General features: G+C 40.8%; 1 protein-coding gene across 2 annotated transcripts in view; it reads right to left on the bottom strand.

Moving 5' to 3' along the window:
• Window positions 1–13,832, bottom strand: part of SIM2 (SIM bHLH transcription factor 2) — a 49,397-nt gene that overhangs the window by 22,115 nt on the left and 13,450 nt on the right. Inside the window, exons 2-4 of one of the 2 annotated variants that reach the window (XM_053386689.1) lie at window positions 8,346–8,428; window positions 4,756–4,845; window positions 1,091–1,199 (exon numbers count right to left, since the gene is read on the bottom strand). In XM_053386689.1, the coding sequence (XP_053242664.1) occupies window positions 1,091–1,199; window positions 4,756–4,845; window positions 8,346–8,428 (282 nt within the window). The remainder of the gene's footprint in view (window positions 1–1,090; window positions 1,200–4,755; window positions 4,846–8,345; window positions 8,429–13,832) is intronic. The other variant, XM_053386690.1, reaches the window with a different exon arrangement.

The raw sequence follows: 13,832 nt of genomic DNA, 5'->3' as shown, positions 1-13,832 counted from the left end.
AACAAAAGGCCAGCATGGTTCTAGTGTATCCAGACCTTCTGCACGATTCCAATGTAATGGCTGGTGCATATATGACAAAGAGGAGGAAGGAAAGAAGAGACATTTACCAGGCCTTATAAGAAACTCTCCACATGTGACAAAAGAAATCATGCTCCACATCATTTGTGTACCTTTGTCTTACCCGTACATCAAATAGATTGCTGATACTTTGAAGATCAGACAATCCAGATATTAAGAGAGAACATAAAACAGACTCGTCTAAACCCACATATTTATTTACATCCAGTTTGAACTGAGATGCCAATTATCAAATACACATTAAAGATAAAATACTTATTTGATCTTGTCAATGGAATTTCAAATAAGTGAATTGCTCTTGTTTTAATCAAGTATGTATCTTAAATTATCCCATTTTCCTGGAAATTCAAAGATAACATGTCCAACTTCAAAAAAGATTTACAAATAAATATGTCCTATGGACATTTAAATGGTTTGCTCTGCTATACGTCATGGTATTAAAAAAGGAGGCAGTGGCTATTTTATGTAATGAATTTGTGCTTGTACATTCAGATTGCACATGACTATTTAACAAGATACTTTAGCCCCTTCTGTGAAATTATATTTAGCTTTCATGCAACCCTGAATCATCCCTGAGGTGATGGAATGAAATCAATCTTACTTGCTCTCTCCCATTTCTATGTGTTTTGAAGAAGGATCACATAAAACTTCAGAATGTTTTGTTTGTTGCCAAATGGTTGCAAAGCATTTTTCACAACTCTATACCTACTATACCCTTGTTCACAGAGCAAAGTCATTTATTATTTCATAACTGTAGTCTACAACTTAAAGTTTCGTCACTGTGAACAAACCTAATATTGCAACTAGATATGCTGAAGAATGAAGTTTTAATATTATTTTCACAATTTGGAATGAGATGAAAGATGCTACATCAATATAGCTACATACAACACTTGGCCAGGAACCCTTTTTACATTTCTAAATTTCAGTAGATTAAGTGTTAGCATGTTAAGATCAGCACTACATCTCATCATCCTTTTTACTTGTATATGGTCATATCATATGGAAGTACCTTGTAAGAGATGAGGATGAAGAGGCTGGTGAGCTGTTAGAACCGCTGTCATTTCATCATGGTCTGATGGATGTATATACTCATAAATGCTATTACCGGTGAGTTCCACCTGTCAAGAATATATTTAATACATTCAGAACTATAGCAGATTTTTTTCCCCATTTAGTATTATTTTTCAGAGGTCTCTTGTATGTGATATACATATGATTTACAAATACCCCACTGCATTTCTAACAATCCTATCGTCTTCCTGGACCAAAAGCAGCTATCAACCAATAGCCATGATCTACAAGCTGTTTTGTCTTATCACGAGCAAAAAAGGTTCAGTTGCAGCATACATGACTTGAAGACTGTGATCTATGTAAATACTAATTACACCAAAAAAGTATTCAGTATGACCCTATTTTGAGCTCTAGATTCAAACAGTTGTTGCTGGAGGAGATAACAATGAAATAGAATGTTTAGTTCCCGTGATTTTTCACAATGAAAAAAAACCTCTAAATGGCATAACCCCCTTTTTTAAAATGTGTGATCAGAGCTTGGATGGAGGGTGGTAGGGGAGAAATGAATAGCCCCACTCATTTCTCAAAGGCTAATCAGAGTTTGGTCTTTTCCTAAAGGACTATGCTCACACAGCCCTGGCAGTGTGGCTGTTACATTGAGTTTGGAAACAGTGTATACACCATCCATTTGCACTCCTGATTCCTCAAACAATTGACATAGCTAGCTTTTTTATAAAGGTGAATTCACACCTTATGCAAATTTTACCATTTCAGTTAGCATTTAGTAGGTTAAAACTGCAAAACGGTCCTTTTTATCATGGTCTGGATAAGCTATTAAGAGTCACAGGTTCAACCGTTTCTTCCTGCTCTCCTCTCCCACCAATTAGTAAACTCCATGAGACTAGTATTCTGATTGAGTTCCAACCAGAACTAGGACATCTAGGGTTGGAATGAAAAGCAGCTTTAACAAGTTTGTGAATTAGACTTCACAGTTCTCAGTAGTTAACTAGTTAACAACAGGTCTAAATTTAAATATGTGGTTGAACTCGTGTGTTTTCTACAAGCATGTGCCTTGCTTTACTGAATTAAGGCATAGATTCATTTAGAGATTGGAATCTCAACCAATTTAAAGTTTTAAAAGCTGTCCCTCAGTACATTTTATAAGCCAGAGAATGCAGTCTTTCATCTGGCTAACAGCTATGTGAATGCTTATTAATGTTTACCAAATGTATACACAATAGCTATGTGAAAAATTCAATCTTGTCCTGTGGGCCTTCATTCCAGTTTTGAGGAAACAAGTGGTATATAAGCAGGGGCAGATCCACCCACTGGGAAACAAGTAGTAGTATCAGTTTGTATCTCTGTGTCCTTTCCAAGAAGGAAGAATTACCCTGAATCAGACCTAATATAACACAGCTCTCTGTTTCTAGCTTTGTTGGGAAAGATACTGTAAATGCAGAGAGGCAGTGTTTTACCCAAAGCCATTCTTCCAAAATATATTTTCCTACTTATTGTTCTCAAAAGGAAAAAAGGGTAAAGAAAGAAGGTAGAGTATTGCAGACAGGAGAGTGAAGGAGGCAACACAGTTTGCACAATGAACATTTTTAGGGAGTGAAGGATAGAAACTGGAAAGGGGAAAGGTGGTTTGAAAAGGCAGAAAAGGCAGCTATAGTAGAAATTAGAGACAGAAAGAACTTGGGGAAGGGTAGAACAGACATAGTCATACCTTAGTCTCTTAACAAGGCATCACATGTATAGAATTTCCTCTTTACCTATACACTATTGGCGCACAGAAAAAGTGAGGGGAATCCTCTCCCCAGAATACCAAAACAGTCAAAAGTTTTTCAAGAGTGCTTCTATACCTCACATACCTCCTTGCCATGCCTGCATTTAGGGATTTGCTACTACTAACACAACTTGTTGCTTTCTTTTACTCTATTTTTTCCACCAAAGAACTCCCTCATTCTAGTGGTGTCTGCTTTCATCTGAGAGTCTCAGAGAAAAGCAGATGTCACCAAAGCAGAGCACTTTTGAAAAGAAATGAGAAGTTACTTTAAAAAATAGCTAGTAAATTGGTTTTTACTGTGTAGGCAACTCGAGAATATGGTGTCATGTCAGGGACAAGTCTAGTACAGAGGTCTTTTCTAATCACAGAAAAGAAAATTATTTCAAAAGGTCCAACAATGACAAAAATGGTCCTGCAAAAAAACCTTAGTGCCCAATTGTTAATTGCCCCTGAGGAAACAGCAAGCAGGTTGCTTCTGCTGCCTTGCCCTTCCCCTCTTAGTGGTGCCTAGGCAATACGATTCCAGACTCCACCTCAGGTCCTTTGTCCTATCAGTGAGTTCATAAATAGTTACATACCATTCTTAATTTTTTTTTAAGATAAATAACAATCTGTCTCTAATTAATAAAAGTCAAAGCAAATATGTGGATCTTCGCTCAAGGCTACAAGGAGAAGCCTACAAAATGAAGCTGGCAAGCTAATACTGACCCACCATGCACTTTAAGGCCCACATGGGAGCATTCTGTAAGAGCCACTCCACACATGAAAATAAACACCCTCTTTACTGTTTACTGAATCAGCAGTACTTCACACAGGTTTCAGGGGGGAAAAACATTTCCATGATAGTGGGAACATCCAGTGTTGATAAATGGCACAATCCTCTACATCAGAAGGAAATCGCACTGAGTTTAAGTGGTATATGATTGCAACCTAAGGTTGCTAAAGAATAACTTTTCAAACCATTAAACATGGGCTAATTACAAGTTTTGGGCACAAATATTTCAAAATGCTGTATCACATCCCAATTCAGCTTACTAACAGAAATAGAATTGCTTTATTCTAAACACATGTACTTGAAAGTAAATCCCGTTGTTTTCAGTTGAACATACATTTAAGAAATTGTTAGTTACCTTTAAAATGAACAAATGTAACAGTGCCCTAAAACCCCAAACACTAACGTTTGAGCAGAACAGTAGTAAACCTGGTTTTATGAGTTCTACCATAAACATATAAAACGCTTTACTGAAAAGGCCACAAGGCTGGCAAAACTCAAGAAAAATTGCCTGAATTCCATGTGAACACTCATAAATCTGCTCCCTTTTTATTTTTTCCTAAAGCACATTTACTATAAAACTCAGGTTTCCTCTGTTTTCACAGCAGCTAACACTACAAGTGGAGAGACTGCTGTTGCACTCAGTTCCTGCTTGTGGACTTCCTATAGGCATCTGGTTGGCCACTGTGAGATGGATGGGCCTTTGGTCAGATCCAGCAGTTCTTATATTCTTACTGCATACAATTCAAAACACAGACTGGAAATTTCCACTTTTTTCCAGAGATCTATACCACTGCTCTGGCCAATGGCCATTTGTAACAACACCCAGCAAGCAATAGGCAGCACTTGCTATAATTGTATGACAAGTGGACTATGCTGTATCCGGCTTCCAGGAGGCTTTAGTAGCACAAGGGAGAGTAGAGTTAGCAAAGCACTTTTGTGGACTGCATTTTTAGTTTCAAAATGTATATAAGTAACAAGCAAAATGCAAAGTTTTTCCTTTACAGTGATAAGCTGTGTGAATTATTTAACTTAAAAAACAAAACAAAAATCCATTCAAAGGAAGAACATCATCATTCAATAGGGGGACAGAACTTGCTCCTACCTGTGATAAACCTAGATGAACAGAAGCAGTTTCTGAGATATACATTATTTTGCCATCAGATGCTACCACAAAAACAAACCCATCCAGAGTCTGCAAAAGAGAAAGAAATATAATAAAATCTTACCACTTACAATTTACAGCCAAGTTGCTTGTGATAAGTTTTTTTATTTCCCCCTACAGAAGAACATATATTTTAAAACATATTACCCAAATTGGCTTGATGAAGACTAGGTTAGGGTGATTAAATATGTGTATCACTTCCCACTAAAACATCCCAAAATGATTTATAAGCGGGTAAAATAAATAATCAAATTAAGTATACAATAATAAAATTAAAACAGATTAAAAACAGATTTAACTGTATTATATAATTGGTGCTGCCCAATTACTATTATACACACACTATAAAAAGTTAAATCTAACTCATTCTCCCCTTACATATGCTAGTTTTACAGCAGCAGCAAATTTAACATTCTCATGTTGATATTGGGTTATTATAGTACTTAGCAAAAATCCTGAGTCCTTATGGGGGAAACCAATCCCAATTAATTGGTAGAAATAACTTATCACTATTTACAGTTTTAATGATTCCTGAGTGATGTTTTACATTCTTCTGACTATTTTTATTAAGGGTTTCGTGAGCATAGAATAATCTGACAAGTGGCTCCTTTGAAACTTGTAATGGAAAGAACATGAATGTTTCATAAAATAAGTTTTATGAAACCATAATTTCAAAAACGATAGAAGGGAAATCCCTTGAAAGTTAAAACTACCTTATATAATTGTTCACAAGTAACTCTGCAATATGCTGCTTTGACTGATTCTATAGTTATTGCTTGGGACCTAATATTGCATATTTTAACCAATAAGATAAAATGAAAGCTCAGCAAAAATTAAAGTATATTGTTGTATTTTAAAAACGCTAATCCTGATCACATGAATAGATTTAAATCTGCTTCAAAACACCATTTTGAGGATTCGGATATGAGTCACAAAAGGAAAGGCATCTCAGTCCCAGAAATATGTATTTGGAAGCAAGCTCTGCTGATTTCAGGGAAGAACCTTAATGCACTAGAATACCATTTCATATGCAGCAGGTCCCAGGTTTAATCCCTGGCATTGCCTTTTGAAGAATCTCAGGTAGCAAGGCAGGTAAAGTTCAAAAAAGCCTGCCAATCAGAATGGAGCAATGATTGAGAGAGGTGCCACAGCTCAACAGCAGAGCATCAAAGGTCTCAAGTTAAATTGCCAGTTAAAGCATCTCAGGTAGGCAGGCTGAGAAAGACCTCTGTCTAAGACCTTAGAAGTTACTGCTTATCAGAGGACCAAATGTTCATTAAAACAAAACCCACCTCTACGCAAGTGTGATTAGACTATTAGAATTCTCCATATGGAGGGAAAGAGGTCTACATTTGAAAAGGGAAATGTATTTCTAAATACTGTACATAGATAAAACAATTGCCTTTTATATTTACTAGTTCATATTTTAAGATGCTGGAACAAAAGGAAAGTAATAAAAGTCTGCAACAGAGGGGCAAGTTCAATGTTACCCCAATAAAAAATATTCCAAATTATTCTCTGACCTACTCTACTTTTACAGCATGTAATTAGAACCAGATTACTCTTTGGTTTCATTCCCGCCCCCCCCCCTTCTTCTGAACATAAACAAAACTTTGTAGCAGTATTAACATGGGGAAGAAATCACTGCTTTCTTAAATAAAACATTGCTTTAAAACATTCCTCATAAACTAGCAATTTGTTCCCCGATGTTATAGTTAGGCTGCATTGGCACTTCCATTAGAAAACCTTACTTTTAGTGGCTCTTTAAATACATGGCACTCCCCTCCCTTCTTTGCTCAAAGGTGAAAGCACACATATTCTCAGTAAAGTAGCTGCATGTCTTAAAACAACATTTATAATTCATAAATAACTGGACATTTTAAATAGTATTACATCATTATTTTCTGTTAAACACAATTTGAAAATAGTAAATTAAGAAGTTGCAGGTATGTTATAAATATTAAATATTGCAAACCATCTCAAGCATAAGAGGTAAGATACACATTTTTAAATAGCTAGCAAATAAATAGATGTCACTAAGCTTCTTACTGTGTGCCAAACTATATTTTTGAAAGATTAATTTATATCACATTTTGTTTAAACATATATTTGACTTTTGTCAACAAATATGTTCTAAAAGTTTTTTTTCTTAAAGTATACACTATTTTTCATGAAGTTGACTTTCTATGCGACAACATTATGACAAATAAAGTGTACTTTAAGGATGTGAATCAATTTCTGTTTTCATTAAAGTTACTTTCAAAACAGGTTACATTCCAGCAAAAAGTTCATTATACACCTCATTCTACATCAATGCCAAAGCATTTGTTAATGTATTACAATTATATACACCCCACTATCCAATGGAAATTAGTGAAAATAATGATTAAGATATGGAAACCTTTATCATACAGTGTCTGTTTATTCAAGTTTCAGAAGGCCCTGCAAATGTCAATCTGCTAGTAAAATGTGGTTGAAAGTTTAAGAACACTAACCCCCTTACCTGGGAGTAAACCCCATTGAATTAAATGGGAATTACTTCTGAGTAAACATGGTTAGAACAGCGACATAAAGCATAACTAAACAAAGTTCTCAACCCTTACCTCATATTTTCAAGGCTACCTTTACCAATATGCAAAAAGGTTACAATAGTGAGTGTAAGATGAATTATAGTAATTTTGAAAAACAGTTTATTGTTTTATTTTTCCGGTTTTACCTACTCAAGGCTGCATTTCTCTTTATTATACCTGTAAAATCAGGATGAATTTACTAGCAAAAAAACCTTTTGTGAGGTGAGCACACGTATGTCTATACCCTTTTGCAGCATTGGGACTTACACAATAGAGAGAAGCAGAATTCCAAAGTGGATCAACCAGATTTTGAACAACTGTATTTTCAGGTGCTAACGTCAATGGAAGATCTAATCCAGATGTTCTCCTCCCACCACAGGAGCCATGCGTTCTTTTAAAGGTTTTCCCTACTGAGCAATGAGTGAACTGAAATCTCCCATTAAAAATGCATGCTTGTGTATAGATATAGATATGCAGCTGTTTAAAAAGAGCCTATTGCAGCACATGTAGATTGACTGAAATGTGTGTATATGCAAGCATATATTATAAATTACAAGCCACTAGGGTTTCTTACCCATTTATGCCACTTGATTTATGGTTGTCCTGCATACACAAGATCATCACATTCTTTTATTTTGCATTAACCCATTCATTGCCACTCCCTAATTCTGTACTCCCAAATCATAATAAACCCGGACTGGAAGCCCCAATCTACCCCTAAGAAGAGGGAGCTGGCTAGCATGTGCCCATTTTCTCTGCGACGGGTTTATTCACAAGCCACGGTTACTAGACTCATGGACCGTCTCTTCCCTTTCGCCTTTGAAACAAAAAAAGGCGGCTCTCTCCAGGGGACCGAGCCTTGGGTTTGGGGGCGAGATCCAGTGGGCTTTAACGCAACGAACTTCTCCTGAAACAACACAAGCAGTATTGAAGAAGCAGCACGAATCGCAGAGACTCTACCTGAAGCAAATGCGAGCCCAGCTCCTTCGCGACATTATCCAAGGGGCCTAATCTGCTCGGCTGGCCCCAGGCGTCTCCCAGACCTAGAAAAGGAACCGAGAAGCCTCAGTTAACGCACATGAATACCGTTTATTCTGAAGCACTAGCGGGAGGTGCAAGTTGGCCTTTTTCCTCTGCAGCAGAGGGAGAGAAGCAGCGTAACATTGGCTGGGTCATATTAGGGGGAGCTGGGCCTCCCTGCCCTGCCTGTGCAGTTCCCCGAGCGGGTTTCTCGGCGAGTTAGGTGGTCTTTTCCTCAGGAAAATTAGCTCCATGACATTAGGGTTTAGATTCAGCTGAAGGCCGCCACGTTGCGAAAGGGCCTGGCCGGCCCACATGTTACTCAGGGTTCAGTTGCCATTTTAGAGGTGGGGGTGATCCCCCACAAAGTAACATAAGCCTCCCTGAAATCGGCCGAGGGGACCTCGCTAAAGACGCCCTGAAAAAGAGTTTTGTACTCTCTCTCTCCTCTTCCCCTACCCCCCCCGCCATCTTCCCACAAGCCCTTGCGAAGGGAGGCCACGGAGGCAAAACGCAGCCGAGCTATACAATATTGTTGCCTTGGTGCTTTTAAGTGCAAACGTTTGGTCCCTTCACTCAAACGCCCGCTGCTGTCGCTTCGGCAAATCCATCCATTTGCCCCTTTCACAAATTCTTCCGATTCAAGACCTCCCCATCTATACAACTTGACTTTGGGCGGGACGGTTTGCTAGCAAACCGTGCAGCTCCTGTTAATTGGGTATATTATATCCACCCTTTAGATTTCTAAGAAATAATCAGAGTTAGACCCAGTGAAACCAATGAAATTATTTATTTCAATGGGTCTATGCTGTGCATAACTTGAACGTAACTTTCAGGCCTTTTCTCCTATGAGGGAAAATTGTCTCAGCCGCGTGAAATCCCCTCGTTTCCTCCACCCTCGGAAGTCCCTTCAGCAGGAAGTCTAGACTGAGGGTAGATGGGATCTCACGCTGTTTATCCCGGGCACAGATCTCCTTCATTGTTACCCATTTAATCAATATGAAAATAGGTTCTTGATTATGAATGGCATTGGTCGGACCCACCTCCTGACCCACTGAAAGGTTGACCAACTACCACAAAAGTAGTGGGATGTTGGGTGTAGTAGTAGTAGAAGTAGTAGTAGTAGAGTAGTAGAAATCATAGATAATAGGGCTGTCGCTTTCGTAGACAACCTAACCGCTTATTCTTTTAAGGGGACCGAAACACCTTAGCGCTCACACTCCTGGTTGTCTGTAGAGGTTGGACCACTGCTTCACTTCGGTTGCTTTTAAAATAATATTCTTTAAAATCTGATCGACACCGTGCTCTGTGTAAACGGATGGCCGAAGCTTCTTTCACCAAAGAGAGGTCATAACATAATGCCCTTAACTTCAACACGGCCATTTCAGAACCTCTCGAACAGGGTTCGGGTCAAAAAAAAATGAGTACTCCAGACGGTTCATCGGAGATCCTGGTTTTTCCCTGACATTGACCTCGGGAAACTCGTCTCTCCTAAATTACTGGCAGTAAGGAAAGCTGCAGCCCATGTGCAAAAGCCGCCGAAACCAACAACGCCACAGGTTGCATCAGGGAAGAAGAATCCGTTTGCAGAATCTTCTCAAGGTTTCAGTTCTAAGCTAAAAATGTGCCACAAGTCAGCCTGCAGGGAAGGAAGACACACACCCCGCCAGGCCGTCGGGGCTTTGGCCTGCCCATTGGACCCTAGAAGCCCCAGCCCAGCCCCTCGAAAAGCAGCTGCAACGGCACTCTATATGTACTCTATACATGCTTCCCTGGCCCAAATCTTTATGCTGAAAGAAAGTTCAGAGACTAAACATGCGATTTGGGTGTATACTGGCATAGAATATAAACTTTAACTCATAATATTACACTACACAAGCTATACCTTTAAAGCCATTTCAAACCACACATACACACAGCCATGGCTTCAAGTTTCAAGAACTGCTAGGTTGGCAGGCGCTGGGACCGAACGACGGGAGCGCACCCGCCGCGGGGATTCGAACCGCCGACCATGTCATCGGCAAGTCCTAGGCGCTGAGGTTTTACCCACAGCGCCACCCGCGTCCCTAATACTCATCTTAATGAGGAGTTATTAACCTTTCTTCGCACTCACAGAATGGGTTTTTATTTCCACCCTTTCCCTGTATGTCTATGAGTGCTGCGGGGATGCTAACCAACGTTCGTATGCAGAACCAAAACCTGGTAATTATTTTGGATTAATGTGCGTGGAGGGCTAATTTGCACACATGGCCAGTCCATGCAGGAAGCGGGGGACAGTTGGTGGGAAATCCGCAAGTTTAATTAAGGTGACTGCAGTTAAGAATAGCCAAAGGTCACTCATGTGGTGGTTCTAGCACAAATTCACTTTCAGTACTCAAGGCCGGGATAAGCGCTGCCTCTTCCGAGGCTCCTAAAACGCTCGCCTAGGCTTGCGGCGCTCGCTCCATTCATTCCACTGTGAATTCCGCGTGGCTCCCAGAAAGCACAGCGAAGAGCCCCGCGGAGTCCGTGGCCGCACCTCTCTCCTGTCATTCTCCTGCTCTGCCTGCGGGTGGCGCACGAGATATTCATCTTATTGCTTTCCTCTTCCGGAGACTGGAGCCCTGACCCCAGTCAAGTAAATAGAGGACAAACGCGATCTGCCCTATGGAGGTGTGGGGAAAACAAAGCTGCACCTTTTCTCTGGTGGTCCCGACTAAGCCTTCTTTCCAAGGCTGTTTAAAAAGGGTTTCTTGCTGATGTGAACTGCTCCTTATCTTGTGCAGGAGGGGAAGGAGAAAGGGACTCGTCAGTCAGCCTTTCCCACTGCACCTGCTCCCAGGGTCGCTGCGCTGGAGACATTGCGAGACAAGCTCGGAATCGGAGCGGGAAATGCATGCATGCGTCTGACTGCCATCCAGCGCCATGCAAATTCGTGCAGAAGTGCAAACCCCCTTAAGCTCACAGTCCGAAAGAACATGCTGCTGGAGAAGCAACGCCTTTTGGGCAGCAATGGGATTCACTTGAGAGTACATTGTGCTGCAAGAATATTTACAGAAATCAATTGGGTTCCGAATTACACAGCGGTGTGTTTTTGTTTTGTTTTGTTTTGGGTTTTTTTTTTGTTTTTTTTTTTGTTAAAGCTAAGTCTTGGCTTTAAAGGTTTATGGATTGAGCCATCCCCCCATTCAAAGAGGCGTCCGTTCTTTCGAGCAGATGAGCCAGCCATTGTTCGCCGGCTTTTCAACACCCGCCGCTCGGTACCTGCTTTCTCGCCGGCTGCGCCGCGCCTGCTAATTATACAAGCTGATGCAGAGCCATGAGCACTTGGTGCCCCGTCCACTTTTTCTGCTAATAAGGGAACTGCATGCAATGGGAATGCACAGGGCGCGGGGGGGGGGGGTGCAGGCAAGACTACGTTGTAAACACCGTATCTTGAAGAAGTGATGTCACAAAGATATAGAAATTAAGAGCCACACTCCCATCTTTTAAAAGGAAAAGATATAGCTATCATAAAATTCCTGAACAACATGAATGGGAGACCTTCCATCGACTCACTGTGGTTTAGATCGCGCCCCGGCGTTGCCAAATGAGGGAAGCACTAGAGAGAGAAATCAAACATCGTTTTATATTAAACATCTGTTAACTGACAAGCTAGTGTTTAAGTGGCTCTGCGGGGTTCACTGTCTCTTTGAGTTTCTTTTTCTTTATTCTCCCCATCCCATTGTGGTACGAATTTATCAGCATGTTCAGAGTTATTTCTACATGCACCTTTTGTCTGAATAACTATCGCCTGGGCTTCAGTAAATGCTGCCTCATAAACCTTTTAACCTCTTTGTACAAGCAAATCGTGTTGTTTTTTCTTTAATAATCAAGTAGAGCCCAGCTGCATTTTGAGGAAGACATGAATCCATTGTTGCATTTCCCAAAGAACAGAATGTAGATTTATTTGCTACTGCTCTCCGCTACTACTTATCTCGAAGCCTTTTCCAGAGGGCTACAAATTCCATTCCCACGTATACCCGTTACGTCTTTATACACAGAAATGCTGTCTTAACTGGGTTAGAAAAATATATAGAAATACAAAGAAACGTTGCCAAGTCCATCCCTCGGCGTGACATTCAACCAAGGCATCAGCAGTTTCAACTTTGTTGTCATCCTGGCAGCCATAAGTAAATCATAAGAACGGCCAACAGAGTTAGCAAAATGCTAAATCTTTGTTTGTGAGTGTGTGTTTTGATGCTAATATGTCTGCTGACGATCAGGAAATACAAAGCATGTTTGTTCTTTGAGCCAATGGATCTATGCACCAAAATCCACCAGACGGGCTCCTTTGCATTGTATCATTTGACATTAGTTGCGGGATTCCCGAAGATTTTTAAGTGTTGCAAGATTCTCTCCAGTACAAAACAGAATTCCTCCAGTCGCATTGTCAACGGTGACGGCAGGGCTTTGGGGCAGAGGTCCATAGTCCCACTCAGCAAAATCAGTAGGGGGCTGATATCAAAACGCACGTTACTAACAACAGAGACGGGACCATATAAGACCAAAGTCTAAAATGGCCCCACTGCTCCCACCAATAAAGCTCAGGTGTATGTCGCCAGACAGAGCTCGATCCAAAAAACAATGAAGTCGAAGTGTTTAGGCTAATGCTGATAGAAACTGCGACGTTAGCTAGTTAAAGCGCAATCCTGTGTTTACTTGGAAGCACAGTCAGCATTCAGTGAGGTTTGGTCCCAAGAAAGTGTGCGTCGCCAGTGATGTAGCGGTGAATACTGAAGTGCGGGTGATCTTCATGGCAACCCCATCTCCATGTTCCTTCATGGACGTAGCCAAGGGAGGGCAGGGGAGCAGCTGCCCCCCCATCAAGTAAAACAATAGAAATACTTAACTAACTGACCAATCACTTCGGTTCTGCCCCGCTCCCCACAAAAGTGCTCCCCGCAACAAAAGCCATGTGCCCCTCCTAAGGCAAGACAACAAAGCTGAATCTTTGACCAGTACAGACTTTATGGTCAGTATCAAACCTTACTTTACAAACAGGCTGATGAAAGCGTTTCGGAGGACTCAAAAGCTCCTTTGCTGTTTTGTGACATTTTGGTTGGTCATAATAAATAAAGGGACTCCGACATTTCTTCGAAGCAGAAGTGGGCTGCTTAATCCTTTAGCTTGCATCCTAGTGTAACCTCCTCCTCCTCCTCCTCCTCCTTCTTCTTCATTTATCGTACATGGTGAGGGTTTCTCCCCTCGGAGAACAGCTCCTTTATTTGGCACGCAGAGGATTGGCTTGGCAAATAACTCCCAGAAGACATGAAAAAAGGAGCAGGGAGGAGGCTCGCCGTGCTTGTTTGCCTTCCCCTGCTCTGCTGCTGTAGCCTCTATTGAGGAATGACTGCCGAGGTGACTTCCTCTTTACATCTCCATCCTAAACGGCTGCCTTAAAAGAAA

This window comes from Podarcis raffonei, chromosome 4 (assembly GCF_027172205.1).
Source record: "Podarcis raffonei isolate rPodRaf1 chromosome 4, rPodRaf1.pri, whole genome shotgun sequence".
NCBI lineage: Eukaryota > Metazoa > Chordata > Lepidosauria > Squamata > Lacertidae > Podarcis > Podarcis raffonei.
This window is presented reverse-complemented; position numbering and strand designations above follow the sequence as displayed.